Source organism: Podarcis tiliguerta (assembly GCF_965153285.1).
Source record: "Podarcis tiliguerta genome assembly, chromosome: Z".
NCBI lineage: Eukaryota > Metazoa > Chordata > Lepidosauria > Squamata > Lacertidae > Podarcis > Podarcis tiliguerta.
The window spans coordinates 13,474,592-13,494,726 of NC_139553.1; the positions used below are offsets into that span (position 1 = coordinate 13,474,592).

The following is a 20,135-nucleotide window of genomic DNA, read 5'->3' on the forward strand; positions in this document are numbered from 1 at the left end:
TATTATATATCATCTCCCAGAATTCTTTTACTACTTTACAAGTCCACCATGTATGGTAAAAGGTGCCTTCTTTTTCCTTGCATTTCCAGCATGTATTTGACCTTGTTTTATACATTTTAGCTAATTTGCTAGGAGTTAAGTACGAACGATACATCATTTTCATATAATTTTCTTTCAAAGTATGACCTCCTGTAAATTTCAAATCCCAATTCTGTAACTTCTCCCATGGCATAAATTGGGAGTTTTTCATTCAGCGTTTTTCTGCTTAAGATCATCTTCAATATTATTTATGTTCTTTTTGCCGGCTCAGTATAAGGTAAAGGGACCCCTGCCCGTTAGGTCCAGTCGCGGACGACTCTGGGTTTGCGGCACTCATCTCGCTTTACTGGCTGAGGGAGCCGGCGTACAGCTTCCAGGTCATGTGGCCAGCGTGACTAAGCCGCTTCTGGCGAACCAGAGCAGCACACGGAAACGCCGTTTATCTTCCCGCCGGAGCGGTACCTATTTATCTACTTGCACTTTGACGTGCTTTTGAACCGCTAGGTTGGCAGGAGCTGGGACCGAGGAACAGAAGCTCACCTCATCGCAGGGATTTGAACCACCAACCTTCTGGTCAGCAAGCCCTGCTCTGTGGTTTAGACCATAGCACCACCCGCGTCCCTTGGCTCAGTATAGTTTTGAATAAAATCTTATCAAAATGTTTTCTTATATCTTTCGGATTATCTATAACTTTACCTTCTATATTGAGCTTGAAATCAGAAATCAGGTCTTGCCAGTTAAGTACATGTAAATGTTCACTCTCACAGAGAAATAATAATAATAATAATGATAATGATGATGATGATGATAATGATGTCTTATTCCAACCAGGAGAAGCACGTGTCAGGAAAATCCATTAATAATCTGAATAATCCAATACTGGGGTAAACCTGCCAATAACAGTAAGATTAAAAAAGAGAAAGGGAGATGATAATAAAAATTACTAATAAAACCAAAGATGATGATGATAATAATAATAATAATAATAATAACAACAACAACAACAACAACAATAATAATAATAATGCCAACAAAGGCCATATACTTTATTCAAATATTTTTATATTTCTGGTGAAAATTAATTACTAATAGGAAAAATAAAGTAAAATATATACCTTATATATTGTTCCCATGCAGATTTTTCTAAAAAAACACGTCCGGGGTGGACCTCTTTTTTACATCCCCCAACATTTGCCAAATTGATTTCCATTTCAATATGCAGTTTGTTATTTAAAAAATTCAGAGCTCTAAACTTTTGGAAAAGTTACTGCTTTGATACTTTTTGCCATGGAGCTGTGTTGGAGCCTGGTGCTTTTGGCTCAGTCTCCCCCCCCCCCCAACTCTTTTCAGAGCAATGAGTGGGGAAAAGAGCTCGGCAATTGCACTGCCGGACTCCTCAGAACCCAAAAGGACCTTTGGGCTTTCTTGGGGGTGCACGGTGCCCTCATGCTTCCCCCAATTCACTTGCTGTCCAACGCCATTCCACAGTAACCCAGACGTTGGTAAAGGCTGTTTTAACCACTACACTTCAGTGGCTTGGTAGATAGGTGTACAAGGAAGGTGGTTGGACTGGATAGCCATATTCATGTGAGAGAGGTGGCTCTGTAGCCCCTAGAAAGTCAGTAGGCCGTAAATGAAATGGAAGATTTGTGCATCCTATACTAATTCTGTGCATAAGCAGCAGGATTAAAGATACTGGTATTTTTGTAACGGTTGGGATTAATCTGAGACTAACAACAACAACAAATATTTATTATTTATACTCTGCCCATCTGGCTGGGTTTCCCCAGCCACTCTGGGTGGCTTCCAACAAAATATTAAAATACAGTAGTCCATCAAACATTAAAAGCTTCCCTAAACAAGGCTGCCTTCAGATGTCTTCTAAAAGTCTGGTAGTTGTTGTTCTCTTTGACATCTGGTGGAAGGGTGTTCCACAGGGAAGGCGCCACTACCGAGAAGGCCCTCTGCCTGATTCACTGTAACTTCGCTTCTCGCAGTGAGGGAACCGCCAGAAGGCCCTCGGCGCTGGACCTCAGTGTCCGGGTAGAACAATGGGGGTGGAGACGCTCCTTCAGGTATACTTAGCCAACTTCGACATACGCAGCCATGAAGCCCTTATTGAAAATCTGTTTATGGCAGGAAATGTTGTTGCAAAGCGCTGGAAATTCATAATGGGCCACTACAGACGCTAGTATGGTTGAGGAAAGCCTCTTGGGAGGCAGAACTAATAACATTAACAGATTAACACAACCTTTGGGAATGGAAGCGGAAATTGTGATAAGCTGTTGCGAAGATAGGACCCTTTTGTGTAAATTTTTATTATTACTGTACGGGTTCTCAGAGGACCTTTTACTTTCTGTTTTGGTCTCAAATCATTGCAATATTATTATTTTTTAAAAAATGCACACAGGGCCTCAAAGCCCTTGGCCCAGAACCAGATAACCACAGAATGATTTCATATGGGTGCTGTGGACTTAAGACTCTGAAATAGCAGCCTCCCCAGCTGTCTAGCAAACTGTTTTTGAAAGGGCCCTTCAAGAGCAGTTTGTGGTATGGAACAGCAGAGCCTGATACTTCAAGGGGAGGAAAGGAGAAGGAAACTAAAACCCATCTTTCTTTCCCCTTCCATGGTTCTTTTAATTTTCCCATAATTTCTGCATAGTCTGACAAAACCATTTAGTTTAATTCTCTCCCCCCCCCCATTATATTTCTTTATTATACATTATACTGTTGAATTTACCTTAATCCTGCTAGCGTTTTCACTTGTTTACAGTTATTTTAAGATATTTGAAGATGGCTATCATATCTCCCATCAGTCTCCTCTTATCCACGCTAAAAATACCCAATTCCCTAAACCATTCATCCTAAAGCTTGGTTTCCAAAGCCTTGATCTTCTTGGTTGCACATGTTCCAGTTTCTCAATATTCATCTTAATGTGTGGCCAAGAACTGGACACAGTCCTGTAGCTGGGTCTGACCAAGGCAAAGTGGAACTGGTTATTTCCCTTGATCTGGACACTATACTTCTGTTGATGCAACCTAGAATTGCATTAGCTGTTTTTGCTACTGCATTGCACTGTTGGCTCATGCTAAGCTTGTGATCTACTAAGACCCCCTAGATCCTTTTCACATGTAGTACTGGAAAGCTAGGTGCCCCCCCCCCCCATGTTATATTTGGGCAGCTAGTTATTCCTGCCTAAGTGTGTAGAACCTTACATGATGTTTACAAGATGTTTGATTCTCTGCTGTTCATAGTAACTTAACAATCTCCCACCCCATTCCAGTAGCCATGCCCAGAATCATCCCCCAAGGGGCAGACAGCACAATGCTGGCAACAAAGACAGTGAAGCATGGAGCCCCCGCTCCCTCCACTGGCCTCCCAGCACCTCAAGCAGCAGCAGAGGCAGCATTGCGGAGACAGATGGCTACCCAGAACCCAGGTAAACCTCACACTTTGACCAGGTATCGATTTGGGGTTACTAATGATTGTGTAGACTGTGCACATCTCCTCAAAGGAACATGGGTGGTGCTGTGGTCTAAAGCACTAAGCCTCTCGGGCTTACTGATCAAAAGGTTGGCAGTTCGAATCCCTGTGATAGAGTGAGCTCCTGTTGCTCGGTCCCTGCTCCTGCCAACCTAGCAGTTCGAAAGCACCCGAAAAAAGTGCAAGTAGATAAATAGGTACCGCTCCGGCAGGAAGGTAAACGGTGTTTCCATGAGCTGCTCTGGTTTCACCAGAAGTGGCTTAGTCATGCTGGCCACATGACCCGGAAAAACTGTCTGCAGACAAACGCCGGCTCCCTCGGCCTGTAAAGTGAGATGAGCACTGCAACCCCAAAGTTGTTCGTGACTGTACTTAATGGTCAGGGGTCCTTTATCTTTACCTTTTTGCACATCTCCTCACTTTTTAACTCCGGTTTTTCTTGAGTTTTTCATGCCATTGAGACTCCATTGAAGTATTTTCTGAACCAACCCCTCTCTTTCAGTCATGATTAAACCGCCTCTTTTTCGTTTGCTTTCAACGAAAAAGAGGTGGTTTAATCATGACTGAAAGAGAGGGGTTGGTTCAGAAAATACTTCAATGGAGTCTCATTGGTCGCTTGGCCATCTTCCAAACCGGCTCAGCATGTGAATGGAATGAGACTACACAGCCTTCTTCCACTCCTAAACAATGCTCTGCCCCACTTGTGTGGATTAGATAAATTCATGAAGAGCGAGGCTATCAATGGCTGCTATATAAAAATCTCATGCAAAGAGAACAGCACCATATAACAACCACATACAAAAATGCTGACGGGCACACAACTGTAACAATCATATACTGATAAGAACAACATTGCAGTCTGGCAGATACCATTGCCCTTGTGCAGAGTACATTTCGGCAAGGCTTACAGGGGAATCACGTGGTCCCAAATCATCATTTTACTGAAGAATCTTCTAAGAAGCCAATAATAGATGATTTCAAGACCCTGATTGCAATCCTCACCCCGGGGAAGACTTCAGGGATGCCAGTCTCTGAAAGAGGTTATACTGGGTCTCAAGAGGTGATGCCACTGAAGGGCCCAAACGTATGGAAAGATTATTACAATTGTGTGCACTTCAGCATTTTTTAGCCGTGGCCTTTGATGGCTACTAGCCATCCTCTGTTGGAGGCAGTGCACCTCTGAATCCCAGTTTTATTTATTTATTTTTATTTAGAACATTTGTACTCTGCTCTTTGGCCAGAAAGGCTCCTAGAGCTGCTTACATACACTCAAAACAAGACTGTCTTGCAGTCTAAGAATGAACACAACACACCTGGAGATGCCAAGGGTTGAACCTGGGGCCTTCTGCATGCAAAGCGGGTGCTCTTTCTCTGAATAGGCAGCCTCTTAACCTTGTCTGGTTAATCATACTCAGGTTATTTTAACCATTAGCATGTCTCTTTATTATCATTATGTTTAAAGCTGCGAGTGCTTCCTTAACTGAATCAACTTTGAAGAATGTCCCTCAGGTGGTGAATGTGCGAGAACTCAAGAGTAATACCTCTCCTCCAGCTGTTTCTACAATAATAGGGTAGGTAAACCCTTTTAATTTTCTGTGCTCACCTTTCAGATGTATTGTTTTTGTTTAAGCCATGCTTGCAGGAAGGTTCAGCTGTCAGTAGGGCAGTGTAATTGTTTCAGAAAGGCAGTGGTGAGCCTCTGCTTGGGCTCCTGAAGCTGGTTGGCTTGTTTTTAAAGGAGCAAAGGGGCCATTGAAAAAGAAGAGGCTCTCTGTATTCCATGGTCTTGGCTTTCGTCTTTAAAATAAAGTTTCTAGTCCCCTGGCCTTCCAGAATTAAATTGCATGTTGATTTAGTGAACCGGAATGCAAATACAGGCACCCCCCACTTGCATGTGATTGACTTGCGCATGGCCCATATACATTGTGCATGACCCGCCTAACAGCTGATGTGTGCCAGCACAGCCACCACTACTGCTTTTCCACTCGTCCTCTAGCTTCCTTCCAGCTCTAGAGTTTCAATTCCAGTTGAAGTTGTATATTTGGTACAGTATTTTTGCTCTGGATTGGAGAGAGAGCGGCAGAGAGAACATTTAACAGGAGTTTAGAGGTTGCTCCCTACTTGAAGCGATTTTCACTTACACACGAGGCTCCGGGATGTAACCCCTGCATAAATTGGGAGTTCAATTTAACCTTCAACCTTCCTGAAGTCACATGGAGGATACAAGTCTCTGATTTTTATGTCCACCTCCTTCACCCCACCACCCCACCTTGCCAGTCCCAATTAAGCACGATAGCACCTGGTGCGTGTTTATCGCTTCAGAGCATCTCCAAACAAATCCCCAGCCAGATGGTCAAATATGCGTAGTTGTCTATACACTTGCTAAGTTGGGAACAAAGTGCCTTATACCAGGTTAAACGGGTCCATGTAGCTCAGTATTGTCTCCATTTACGGGGAGCAGTTCTCCAGGATTTCAGACAGGGGTTTCTCACAGGCCTGCCTAGAGTTGTCTGGGACATTCTGCATGAAAAGCAGATTATCTACCACTCAGCCATAGCTTTCCCCCCTCTCAGCTGCTGCTTCTTCTTTGCAAATTGCCCCCTTTTTACGGTGGAAAAGACATCACCTGTCATTCCTTTATGTAAGTTGGTGATTGATTGGTGTTCCATCCTGAAAGGTGAATTGGCCACATTTTGGTTTATGTCCCCTTCTTTTTGTTTGTCATTCACAAACTCCTTCCATTGCCTGCCTTTCACCCCACCTTTTTTTCCTTTCCTTTCCTTTCCTTTCCTTTCCTTTCCCTTTTTTTTTTTTTTTTTCAATGTGAAAAATTAACCTCCTTGCAAACTAGCATCAGATCTGCCTGCTTTTTTGGCCATCCGTCTGCTCTGTTTATTCCCTCTGCTACTGTGAAAAACATCTGCTCTGTCATATTGTGCTTGCCAGCCTGTCTTTTATATATATCCTGCTGGGATTTTGCACATGCTTTATCTGACGCCACTGATGGTGATGGTTACGTCTCATAATCCCAGCACATGGCTGGTTCAAGGGTTAAATATTAATTAGGAACACGATTACCCTAGGAACAGAGAGAGAGAGAGAGAGAGAGAGAGAGAGAGAGAGAGAGAACAAGAGAAAGAGAATGAGAACTGGTCAGGACATAGAAAGATGCTTTATACTATGCCAGACCATTGATTCCATTCAGCTCAGTACTGTCTACACTGACCAGCAGCAGCTCTGCAGGATTTAAAGCATAGAGTCTTTTCCCAGTCCTACCTGGATATATTAGGGATTGAACCTGGCACTGTCTGCATTTAAAGCGTATCCTCTACCATCAAGAAGAAGAATCTTTATTTGCATCGGCCACTAGCCATAGCAATAAAATAAAATACAATGTACCCAGCATAGAGGTAAAAACGTAACTATATAAAATACATTCTGGAGGTTTACATCAACAATCAAATAACAGATCTTATTCTAATTGCGCCTGATAAAAAAATTGCAGTTTTTGCTGTCACCTGGTTATCTTGATCTGCTAGAAGAAAAGTCACAGTAGCAATGGTTAAGTGACCTGGTATGGACAATAGTAGAGGGGTAATAACTTCACTCCTCAAATATTTATAAAGGGTGCAAGGTAGAAGCACATGAGCTACTGATTCAATACTGCCGTCTCCACATTTGGCATAAGCTTTTTTCCAATGAAATCGACCCTCAAGTAAAGCTGAAGACAGTATATTTAATCTTGCGTAAGTGAAAGTGCGCCTGTGTTTTGGAATTGTTAAATTTTGCAAATAGTGTGCCAATGTATCAAAATGTCTAGGTGGAAAATAATTATACCATGGACAAAATTTCCTCATGCTCTACCATCAAGCTGCAGCCACTTCCCAAATAGGTACACAGAGAGCTGTAACTGCCTTGTAACGAAGTTTGACCATTGACCCATCTATTTCAGTACTGTCTTCACTGACTGGCAGTGGCTAACTAGGGTGGAGATGCCAGGGATTGATTCATGTTATTGTCAGTGTGACAAAAAATAAAAGAACCCAGTCTATGTAAATGGAGGAGTGTGTTTGTGTGTATACACACACTCACACCAAAGGGGAACGCAACACTTTCTCTCTGCATCCCCTACCCACTCCTGGCTGTTGCTGCAAGCAAGCCTTCTGCAAACACCCTCACAAAAAGAATTCTCTTGGATCAGACCACAGGTCTTCTGCTATCAACAGGAACCAAGAAGAAGCCCACAAGCAGTGTAGGGGTGGGGGTGCATCTTGAGTGTGTTTGCCTTGCTGGGCTGTGCCCGTGAACTCTTATAAAGCCTCTAGCTTGCTTGTTTGGATGGAGGATAGAGAGGGGTGGATCAGTGTGTTTGTAGAAACTAGCCTACTGTACGAAAGTAAAAAAATTACAATGATTGCTTCTCATACTTTTGCCTCTTGCCCCACCTCCTATTGGCATGTTGCCCCCAGAAGGGAATGCAGCCCTTGGAGGAAGGATGGGATAAAAATGGAGTAAATATGAAAGTAGTAAAAAGGCTAGAGAATTCCTATCTCTGGTGCGTTTGATTGAGTCTCTGCACTAGGCATAACCCATCCGAACTGATGGAGCAGAGACTCATGCAAACATACTCCAAGCTGCCACTGACTTGAAGGGTGACTCTACTGCGTCTTGAATGATGTTATGGACCCAATCTTGTCCTATGCAAAGATGGAGGAGAATTATGCAATCTTGGCAGAATGTAATCGGCACAACAGTAACTCATGAAGGGGTGCAGCAGGCAACACGCCCTTTGAGAATCTTGCATTTTCTTTTGGCAGCTTAGCATTTATGCTGTCACACAGAGTTAATCCTCCTCATCTCCAGGAAGGGCTGGGAGAGAGCCTCTGCCATTCAGTGTACAGTGAGGGGGGGGGGAGTATTTGATCCCCTGCTAAATTTGCCCGTTTGCCCTCTGACTACTTTGGTGGCTACTTTGGTGGATCTGCAAAGAGGAGTGGGACAAAATACCTCCTGAGATGTGTGCAAACCTGTTGGCCACCTACAAGAAACGTCTGACCTCTGTAATTGCCAACAAGGGTTTTGCCACCAAGTACTAAGTCATCTTTTGCAAAGGGATCAAATACTTATTTCACTCATTATAATGCACATCAATCTCTGACTTCTGTCTTCTGGGTTTCTGGGGGTTTTCCTGTTGTTATTCTGTCTCTCACAGCTACATTAAACCTACCATTACAATTATGGACTGGTCATTTCTTCATCAGAGGGCAAACAGGCAAATTTAGCAGGAGATCAAATACTTTCCCCCCTCACTGTAGGAAATACCGAGCTATATGCCTTATGAGGAACGGCTAAGGGAGCTGGGCATGTTTAGCCTGGAGAAGAGGAGGTTAAGGGGTGATATGATAGCCATGTTCAAATATATAAAAGGATGTCACATAGAGGAGGGAGAAAGATTGTTTTCTGCTGCTCCAGAGAAGCGGACACGGAGCAATGGATCCAAACTACAAGAAAGAAGATTCCACCTAAACATTAGGAAGAACTTCCTGACAGTAAGAGCTGTTCGACAGTAGAATTTGCTGCCAAGGAGTGTGGTGGAGTCTCCTTCTTTGGAGGTCTTTAAGCAGAGGCTTGACAACCATATGTCAGGAGTGTTCTGATGGTGTTTCCTGCTTGGCAGGGGGTTGGACTCGATGGCCCTTGTGGTCTCTTCCAACTCTATGATTCTATGATTCTATTCTATGATTCTATATGCACCCCAACAATCTGGCTCATTCAATGGCAGCCTCCTTTGTTCCTGTGTTTTGTTTGTTGAATTCTTTGGTGGTTTGTTTGGCCTCTGAAATCTTTTCCCTTTTCCTTTTCCAGGTCATCGGTTCCTCAGTCGGCTGCACAAGCTGTCCACCAAGTTCTGGCAACTGTAGCTACCAATCAAGTGAGCCAGGTATCACCCGTCCCTTGAAACTTCTCTTTCTTTATAGACCTTTCCTTTCGTAGAGACCAGAGTTTTTGCTAAGGGGTGTAGCTCAGTATTTGAGCACTTACTTTGCATGCAGTAAACCTCAAATTCAATCCCTGGCATCTCCAGTTAAGGCTGGGAGAGAGTCCCTAGCCTGAAACCCCTGGAGAGCCACTACAAGTCAGTGTAGGCAATACTGAGCCAAATGGACCTAAACATCTGACTTGCACATAAGTTTAGCTTCTTATGTCCTGTCCCATATGACACCACTGTTGAAACATTAGCACTAGCTGTCCCTCTACTACCAAGCCAAGTTCAAGGTCCATTATTCATTTACAAAGCCCTGACTTCATAGATCCAAGATACTGCCTAATAATCCTTTATATCCCAGTTTGATCACTGAGAATCATCTGCAGGTGTGTGTCTGGTCATACCCCAAGCTGGTGAGGCTTGCTTGATGACAACAAGAAACCAAGCGTTTAGTGTCATCGGCCCAGTCCTGTGGAACACTCTGCCACGGGAGATTCAGTAGACATCTTCTGTGCCAACTTTTAAATGCCTGCTGCTAACTATTCTATTCCACCAGGCCTGTGCAGGTGACTAATAGTATATTGTTAGGGAAATATTAGGGCTCAAGTACAATACTCTGGGCTCAGCCCTTCTTACACACATTTCCATTCTATACAGTCATACTTCATGTTGCATCCGCTTCAGGTTACGTGTTTTCGTGTTGCATCCTGCGGCAACCTGGAAGTACTGGAATGGGTTACATCCGGGTTTTGCCACTCACGCATGCGCAAAAGCGCTAAATCGCACCTTGTGCAGATGTGGCGCTTCGGCTTGCGTCAGTTCCATGTTACGGACAGGCCTCCAGAATGGATCCCGTCCATAACACGAGGTTCCACTGTAATTATCCAACAATCCCTCCCTTTGTTCAGAAAAAAAGCCCCCTTACCTTTGCTTTGGAATTCATAATTCTCCTTTAAACTTCCAACCATTTGTTTCACTTTCTTTTTTGGCTTTCTGCTTCATTTTTCTTTCAACTTATGTGCACACAGCATTCATGACACATGCTTAATGCAGCCTGAACGTAATTCTTTAACACCTTCTCTACAATACCCTATTTACTTGCCAACGTTACAATCTCAGTTACATCCTGCTGATGCCCTTTGTAGCTCTAGAGATCACACACAGAACAAGCAATAATAGCAGTATGACAAGTAAGCCTAGGATGTTGTACTCAAAATATTACAGTAGAACTATAAGCAATTCAAGGGGGAAGCTATGGAATAGAGTCCATGAATCAGATACAGTGGTACCTTGGGTTACATACGCTTCAGGTTACACACTCCGCTAACCCAGAAATAGTGCTTCAGGTTAAGAACTTTGCTTCAGGATAAGAACAGAAATTGTGCCCCGGCGGCGCAGCAGCAGCGGGAAGCCCCATTAGCTAAAGTGGTGCTTCAGGTTAAGAACAGTTTCAGGTTAAGAATGGACCTCCGGAACGAATTAAGTACTTAACCCGAGGTACCATTGTATTTCAGTCCCAAAGGTTTTCTGAAGGCATGTATCCCTGTGAGGAAGAATCATAAAATCATAGAATTGCATAGTTGGAAGGGACATTGAGGATCATCTAGTCCAACCCCTTGCAGCACAGGAATACACAGCTATGCAGGAATATGCAGCTTCCCCATATGGGGATTGAACTTGCAGCCTTGGCATTATCAGCACCATGCTCTAACCAATTGAGAAGAAACACGCAAAACAGAATGAGAACCAAGGATTGCTCTTTTCAGGCCCAAAAAATTGTCTGAAGGATGACAGTCTTTGTTCTCTGGATCAATCCATGTGATTGGGCATCCAAAGGAGAAAACAAGGCATGCAAGGAATGGGCTTGCCCCTTCTCCTCAGGTGGTAGGAATGGTATGACCCACACAAGTTGATCATAACACACATCTATGGTGTTCAGATAGGTGTTGTTAAGCTCCTGCTCCTCTTCTTTTCCACCGGGGAATCGAGTTTGAAGGATCTATGTCCCTGGCCTCCAAGATCAAGTCGTAGTTGTCTTGAGGCCATTAGGAGGACGCACCTTTTTACACCAGGCTGTGGCTTGTGGTGCTTGGCAGCAGCACCTGTAATTTGAAGAAATAGCAGGAGACTAAAAGCAGAGTTCATCAGGGGCTTTCAAGAGAGTCCCATTCATTCCACAAGCCTCACTAGTTAGCAGGGCAAGAATAGGCCCATTAGCAGCAAGCTAGTCTTCTCTCTTCGTAGTGGCAAAGCCTCTTCCGCCACAGGAAGTTTTCTAGACTGTGCACCCTGTCCCTTTTGACAAAGTTATTGGCCTAATTTTTCTTACAAATATGTTAGTGGCTGCCTCTGTATTAGCTTTAAAACAAGGAGAACCTAATCCAGTTTTTAGCAGCCACAAGTGCTGCTGCTGTTCACTCCTCCCTCCTTCTTGTGTGTGTAAAACCCATTCCTGCCTGCAGGCTGTCTCGCCAGAGTGGTACATGCTCTGGTTATCTCTCGCTTGGACTACTGCAATGTGCTCTATGTGGGGCTACCTTTGAAGGTGACCCGGAAACTACAACTAATCCAGAATGCGGCAGCTAGACTGGTGACTGGGGGCGGCCGCCGAGACCATATAACACCGGTCTTGAAAGACCTACATTGGCTCCCAGTACATTTCCGAGCACAATTCAAAGTGTTGGTGCTGACCTTTAAAGCCCTAAACGGCCTCGGTCCACTATATCTGAAGGAGCGTCTCCACCTCCATCTTTATGCCCGGACACTGAGGTCCAGCTCCGAGGGCTTTCTGGCGGTTCCCTCACTGCGAGAAGACAAGTTACAGGGAACCAGGCAGAGGCCTTCTCGGTCTGTGGAACGCCCTCCCACCAGATGTCTAAAGAGAAAAATAACTACCAAACTTTTAGAAGACATCTGAAGGCAACCCTGTTTAGGGAAGCTTTCAATGTTTAATAGGTTATTGTATTTTAGTGTTTTGTTGGAAGCCACCCAGAGTGGCTGGGGAAACCCAGCCAGATGGGTGGCGTATAAATATTATTATTATTATTATTATTATTATTATTTATTATTTTATTTATTTCACAAAGCAAAACAACTTCTGGCTCTTCTGTCCTGATGGCTGTGCAGTTGCTAAAGCTGAACTATTCTTATAATCAAGACTAGCCTATCTGCAGAGTTTTGAAGGGCAGAATGTAAGTTTTTCAATTTAAAAGAGTTAAAACACAGGCAGGTTGCCAAATGCACAACTTATCCTTAATGCTGCTGCTTAGAATTGCCACCTTATAATTGTGAATGGGGAAACCCAGCCAGATGGCTGGGGTAATAATAATAATAATAATAATAATAATAATAATAATAATAATAAAAAATAATAATACAATTTTTAAAGGTATAAGCGAGAGCAGCAGGTTGTAACAGTTAAAAAGTAATAAAATAAGAAAGAAAATACAAAGCAAAAGGCAAAGGTTAATAGTACAAAATGAAAGTAAGCCACTTGTTGCCAAAGTTGTTTAAAACTATGACGAAGGAAGAGGACATCTCCCTGCCAATCGCTTGCTTCCTAGCCCAGTGCAAGTCAAAAGCTGCAAGATAGCATAGGGCAGTCAGGGAGGAGTTTGGTATAGAAGAAGGGAGGCAAATTGCTAACCCTCCTTTTTTCTTCAAACTGAAAGGCACAGGAAAACTTCAGGATAACGTAAGTAAGAAGACTCAAGCCTCAGAGCTTATTTAAATTTATTGTGTATTATAACCATGATCAGATTAATTCTGTTTTCAAGCCCTTAAAAGCAATCCATATGTCGCAGTCCAGTTTGGGAAATGGGACTGAGTAGTGGCATAATTTTGGGGAGATATGCCAGTTTTCTCCCATTGTTTTAACTGCCTTTCGTAAGCCCCATGAGGGAAGAGTTTTTAATGCTCAGTCTCTTACAGACTGCACAAACTCAAGCTTTCTTTCTTTAATTTTCATTTTTCATTTTCACCTTTTACATATATTTTTAACAAGAAAAACAAAGTATTTACAAATCTAATTTACCTTCCCCTTGACTTCCCTCCCCTCCTTTCTGTGGTTACTTATTCTATATCTTTTTATTACTGCATATCCAATTCAAATATATTCATTTTCCCTTATCTTCCACTTAATTATCTCTTACTGCATGTGTTTATATCAGTCCCACTAATGTTTTGATTTTTTATAGTATATCTTCAAATAATAAAATTTCCCCACTCTATTTTTAAAAGTCTTTCTTCTTGATTTCTTATTCTTCTGGTGAGTTTCACTATTTCTGCATACTCCATTAATTTTAATTGCCAATCTTCTTTTATAGGAACTGTTTCTTCTTCCATCTGTGGGCATAAATCATTCGAGCAGTTGTGGTAGCATACATAAACTTTTCCCCCCTGTCCCCTGGGTACTTCTCCATCAGTTATACCTAAAATAAAAGCTGCTGTTTTTTTCACAAAAGTTATCTTCATCATTTTTTAAATCTCATTATAAATCATTTCCCAGAAAGCTTCATTCTTTCTTTCTTTCTTTCTTTTTAAAGTTATGTATTGGCATTCATAGATAAACAAAAATACATACCAATTGCAAAGTATCTTTTTATAATATACTAAAACAGCTACTTAGTCTAAAAAAAGAACAAAGTTAGAAAGAAGAAAAGAGGACAGACTTAAAGAGAGAGAAAGTAAGAGAAAAGGGAAAGAGAGAAAAAACTAAAGAAATGTAGAAAAGAGTAAAATAACTTTCAGTTCTTTGTCCTGCAGCTTCATATGATATTCATTTGTTAAAATCCAACCATTCTGTTTTCTGTAAACTAGTACTTTTTCTATCTTCAAATCCTGATGTTACAAGTTCATTTTCAGGGGGTGTCGGTGGTCGCGCGTCAATCAGATATGCACAAAATGGTCGCTGCCTGTAGTTATTTCTTGCCCTAGAGTGCACCATCTCTCAAGCCCTTATCCTTCCTTGCATGCTTCTTGGCCTAACTACTATTGTGTTTTGTTGTGTTTTGTTTTGTTTTGTTTTAGGGACCTTCACCAAGCTCACTTAAGATGCAGTCTCCACCCAACTCTGCTTCCGTGGCAAGTGTCACCATGGCATCTACTGGCCAGCCATCAGCTGGCAAAAAGAGCACAGGTCAGTTTATGCTGCTGTTGTTGTTCAAATTGATATCCTTACCCTTCTCCTAAAGGCACCCAGAGCAGCAAAAACACAAGATAAACTGTCTAAACACAGTTCTTAAGCAGATGCAAAATGGGAAAGATCTGTACGCAGAAGGCTTGTGGGAAGAAGACGATCTTCAGTAGGTTCCAAAAGACACTGGAGATGGCACCTGCCTTAATATTTAAAGGGAGGGGGATCCAAAGAGTAGGAAACCAGTGCTAGTCCTACTCATAATAGACCCGTTGTAGTTAATGGATGTGACTAATTCGGATCCATTAATTTCAGTGGGTCTACTCTGACAGGTAAAGCTTGGATACAACCCAGGGCGAGAAGCAGAAAGCACCAGAGGATCCACATCTCTGCTTCTAATAGTAAACTTGATTGTTGAGAGATGATGGGACTGTAGCCAAAGTAGAGCCACCAACAAACAAGAACCTGAGGGGGTGGCCCTCTATAGCTTACAGAAGTACAAGAAAACCAATCATCAGTGGAGCCAAAAATAGCCCAATATGGTCTGAGCATGCACAGTGGCCAATGCTGAGTGCCTTAGGAGAAAAACAGGAAAAATGTGGGGGTGGGGTTGCAATGGAATGGAGTAACCTGGGGAAGGGTCCGAGCTGGCTGGCTGGCAGAAGGAATGGAAGCGTTCCACCCACCAGTGGTTCACTGCAGGTCCCATCCCAATAGTGTTAACATAGAGTGCTTATCTGTTCAGAAATGGCATTTCCCCAAAACTAATCATAATTTCAACACACTTGCAGGACTCCTTAGTTAAGCAGAAATGTAGAAGCTTGATTTCAGAACGTCTCCCCTGAGTATTGTCGCGGGGGGCAGAAAATTGCAGACAGATGGGGAAAGAAGAGGGACTTGGCCTGCTCAAGGCAATTATGATGTACCATGGGGTAAAAGTATCCCAATTGCAACAAATAGTGAAATTGAGCCAGGTAGATACAGTATTCAGCTAAGTTCTACTCAGGGTAGACATTCTGAAATCAATGTACCCGTCAGTCATGTCCCATCATTTTCAGTTAGTAGGACTAACATTGGGTACTGCCAGCTAACAAGATCTGAAGTGACAATTACTGACTAGGAGCAAGAATTTAGGGCTGTAGTGGCATAAGCTCAATGAAGACATCAGCCACCAGGGTGTAGTAGCCATTGAAAGGGCTGGTTCCAGGATCTTTAGGAACAGGATTAGGGATGAAACTGACAGTGTTGTAATGTCATTGTACAAATCAGTGGTGCAACCACCAACAGGAATCATGTGTACAGTTCTGGGCATTCAAGTCTGCTGTGCAGGGATTGTGACTTTTTGGCTACATAAATAGGTAATGACACTTAAAACCTGAAATGCTGGCAACCATGGGGTGAAGATTTTTTTTTTAAAGTCTTTCTGGATCCAATTTCATCCAGCCTTCTTTCTCCAGTGGAGCTCAGTCAGGTGCTTCTGTGAGGCTCACAAGTGGAACGTGAAAGCAACAGACCTCATCCCCCTTCAGAAATGACATTTTCATTTTTATTTTAACAAACAGGACAGATTTAAATCATGAGCAAGCTGGAAATGTTGGGTCTTGAATCCTAAAGCACTTTCCTTGCCTTTTAAAATAATTATGGTTATTGTTTTTTAAAAATACATATTTTCATTGTTTCCAGCACTAGTCCTACTCAAGAGTAGGCCCACTAAAACTAATGGACCCGAGTTAATCATGCCCCTTAATTTCAGTGGGTCTGCTCTCAGCAGCATTAGCACTGGACACAACCCTTTCTTTGGAATTCTAACAGAAAAATATTGCTGTATAAATGTACACATCAATATAAGCAGTCCCAAAACAGGTATCTAAACGAAATTGAGTAAGTGTAAGTATATGTTCATGGCAGTGAGATCCTTGAGCCGCTGAGTGATAAACTATTCATCTTTCCAGCCTTGCAGTGTAAGTCCCTTAGCCAACGCAAGAGTTTCCAGAACCCACTCTTGCCGCATTTTGAACATTTGTTGTTATGGTGACAATTTCGAGAGATGTTTGCCCAAGGTCTCTTGATAGCTTTTGTATGCAGTTAAATAAATAAATAAAAATACACAGTGCTATTACCTCTTGGGAGGTAGTGGCTGTCAGCCTCTCTGTTCATCACCCCTCCTTTCAGTGCATACACAATCCAGACTGATTCTTGCTTTGGTTAGGTAACCACTCAAACTGAAATCATTTTTATTACCGGCATTGGCAATACTTTTTTGTCGTGCAAGGAGGGAACCTGCAAACAGCCCTGAAAAAGGGGGTTGGTGCGATTCTGGGGTGTGTGGGGATTCAGGCCAAACACTGCTAGGAAACCATGGTAGGACCATGGTAAAAACCATGTTTTTCAGTTCTAAAGGCCGGTTACGGTTTATGTGAACTTAGGAGTTGGGAACAAATGAGCCAGGTTGCTGGATGAGGCCAAAGGGTGGGGGTGGGGCATCTAGTCCAGCATCCTTTCCCTACAGTGGCCAACCTGGTATTCACAACCATGCTGACTCTGACAATAGAGGGTAGAGCATAGGTTTTGTGACTGGTGTCACTGATAGCCTTCTCCTCTATGAACCTTCCCCCCTGCAAGGGATACATTTGTTTGTGGGGTAATCCATCAAGGGCTCCATGCGGGGGGGGGGGGGGGCAGGAGAGAAGGTATTGGGCAGGACTGTAGCCAAATTTGGGGCAGAGCAACACCATCCTTTCTCTCACCACGCCAACATTTGTTCATTCTGTTTCCCATATACTATTTATTTATTGATTCATTCATTGATTCCTTCTCCCTCTCCCTCCCCCTCCTACACACACTTCACACCATTCATGCATTCGCCCCCTTTATAACTCCTCTAAAGTATTGTCTCTCATACACGAATACGAGTTCATATTTCCAGTGGAGATGGAGTCGGAGTGGTGCAAAGGCTTGCTAAGCTGATACATTTATGGAAAGCTGCTTGATCTGCTTATTGGAGCTCAGTCATATAATCTCTCCCTCTGCCTCCACCCCCTCAGTGCCAGTTTTCAGAGCCCAGAATTTGTTGTCTTAGGCTTGAGTGTTACTAGCTCCTCTATCATTACTTGTCTTCAGGAAAGGGAGAGGGCTTCTTATGGCCCAATCTGTCTTGGGAGGTAACACAGCAAGTCCCAGGAAGAGCCCATAACTTAATGGCAGAGCATCTGCTTTGCATCATCTTTGCTTCATCTTTAAATAGTTGGATGAAAGGTGGGGTATAAAACATAGTAACTCAAAAATACTTGTCCTGGGAAAGCTGACAGTGCAATTTCTCCCCCCTTCCCCTCCCTTCTATCTGTGGTGTGTGTATAACTCTGTGCTGTATTTACAATCCCAGGGCAAGGCCCTCAGAAGATACCAGCATCCGTGACTTCTGCTGCTGCTGCGCCCACTCCATCAACAGCTGCCCAGTTCAACAAAGCGTTCACATTTACCACCTCTGTGTATGTATGGACGTCTTTCTGTTTCCGTTTCTTTGATGTCCCTTGGTAGCAGTAGTGTTACCAACAGCAAGACACGTGATCACTTTTCAGAGAGCTGGTGTAATGTGGTGGTTATATACCTGAGAGGTGTGTTAGGCTGAGCAATGAAGGCCAACCTGGCCTCTTAGTTCGAGTCTTGGTTAGAGCAGCCATGGCCAACGTGGTGTCCTCTAGCTGTTTGGGATTAGAGCTCCCATCAGCCCCATGGTGGTAGGAGTTGTAGTCCAAAACAGCTGGAGAGCATCTGGCTGCATTAGACTATTACAGGGGTGGCCAACTCCCAAGAGACTGCAATCTACTCACAGAGTTAAAAACTGGCAGTGATCTACCTCCTTTTGGGGGGTTCAGGTCAAAGTTGTTGAGTTTTTTCACGGAGGAGGTTAAATGTTGAGCTTTTTTAAGGGGAGCCACGGTTGTTCAGCTTCTTTTGGGGGGAGCCAGTGATCTACCACAAACGTCCAGTGATCTACCGGCAGATCACGATCTACCTGTTGGACATGCCTGGACTGTTAGATTGAGGACCCGAGGAATAACCTTCAGTAATACCTTGCAGGATTGTTGTTTGATTAAAACAGGAGAGTCATGGCTGTCCCCTTGAGCTCCATGGAGCAAATATGGGGTGCAAGACCGGAGCCTTCACCCCACTTGAGAATAAGCCCAATGAAATCCAGTGCTTCTGAATAGGCATGACCAGGTTTGCAGCCTATGTGCACTACGTGGGAGGTGGAGATGAAGCTCAAGTGAACTGTTGTAGGGGAGGGTACCACAACCTGCCTTCTATCCTGGTTTGGCTGCCCATGTCTCTTGTTGACAAGGGTTCAGAAGAACACAAAAAACCCACAAACACACAACATTCTATCTCATTACCTGCCACCACCAGAATTCTTGGCAGTATTTGTAAGCCGATTTCTCCATAATGGCACTAGCCCTAATGATAGTCCTTTTGCTAGGACAGAAATTGCATGTCTCACATAGCCACTGGTGTGCATTGAGACTGGTGGGTTTGGGAGGTCAGGAGCCCAACAGTAGGCGGCACCAGAGCCAATGACAGGCAGAGCCAGCTAAGTCCTCCCAGCTGAGTTCTGCAAAGGGCAACACTGATTTGATTTGATTTATTGTATGCCGCTTTCTATGCCACTTTCCATTCAATAGAATCCCAAAGTGGCTTACAAACAATAAACAACAATAACTGAACACAGGTGGGGGCTGACTGAAGTCAGTAGGGCAGTGCCTCATTTGCCCAGGCTAGCCTCCCCTGCAACCTGCAGCACTGGATATATAAAATAAAATATAAAGGCAAAAGCATTCATGCAGATCCAGGCACAGAAACTGAAATGCACCCATGGAGGGGCTGAATGAGAGCATGGAAGCTGGAAAAGATGCAGTGGCCCAGTTAGCCATAACGTAGCTTTTATGGCTTGGGAGGGAAAGCCTGTAATCTATACTCATGGAGGTGACTAAATCGTCCTTTTGCCATCTGGAGGCTTCAGTTGCATAAGCAGTCACATGGAGAAGGTTGCCATGGGGTAGGCAGTTCTCATTCCATCACATTATAATCAGACCTGGGGAACAACCATTTAAATCAGGGTTGCGGTTGCTGAACTACAATTCCCACCAGCCTTTGCAGCCAGCATGGCCAATAGCCAGGGATGATCGGAATTATAGTTCAGCAAAAATCCTCTCCCACGCCTGATTCAGATGGGAAGGGGTCACGGGGGATTAGGAACCCAGACTCCCCATGTGTGAATTAGGAGAAGCTGAAATTCCGCACTGTGCATGTGTTCTGCAAATTAAGTAACCATGCACATGTTTAATTTATATATGGAGGGGTCGCTCAGCGAACACTTTCATCTTGTCATGCAGTTCAGGTAGAATAGCTCATCATCTCATTGCTTTTAGGGGAAAGCCTGTGTAATGAAAACCTGAAAATAAATGGAGAGAAAGGTGGCACAGTTGTTAAACAGGA

At 43.4% G+C, this 20,135-nt stretch overlaps 2 protein-coding genes across 17 annotated transcripts in view; both read left to right on the forward strand.

Moving 5' to 3' along the window:
- The window catches only part of LOC310669594 (uncharacterized protein), a 570,356-nt gene that overhangs the window by 186,824 nt on the left and 363,397 nt on the right, over positions 1-20,135 (forward strand). The window lies entirely within an intron of this gene.
- NUP214 (nucleoporin 214) overlaps positions 1-20,135 on the forward strand; it is a 79,335-nt gene that overhangs the window by 35,854 nt on the left and 23,346 nt on the right. For 9 of the 16 annotated variants that reach the window (XR_014507177.1, XM_083423324.1, XM_083423326.1 and 6 more), the window contains 5 exons: positions 3,323-3,478; positions 4,985-5,093; positions 9,388-9,463; positions 14,537-14,645; positions 18,025-18,130. Coding sequence is in view for 15 of the 16 variants with exons in the window: in XM_083423324.1 (XP_083279450.1) it covers positions 3,323-3,478; positions 4,985-5,093; positions 9,388-9,463; positions 14,537-14,645; positions 18,025-18,130 (556 nt within the window). In the remaining variant the exon portion in view is untranslated. The remainder of the gene's footprint in view (positions 1-3,322; positions 3,479-4,984; positions 5,094-9,387; positions 9,464-14,536; positions 14,646-18,024; positions 18,131-20,135) is intronic. The other 7 variants (XM_083423325.1, XM_083423319.1, XM_083423317.1 and 4 more) reach the window with 2 other exon arrangements.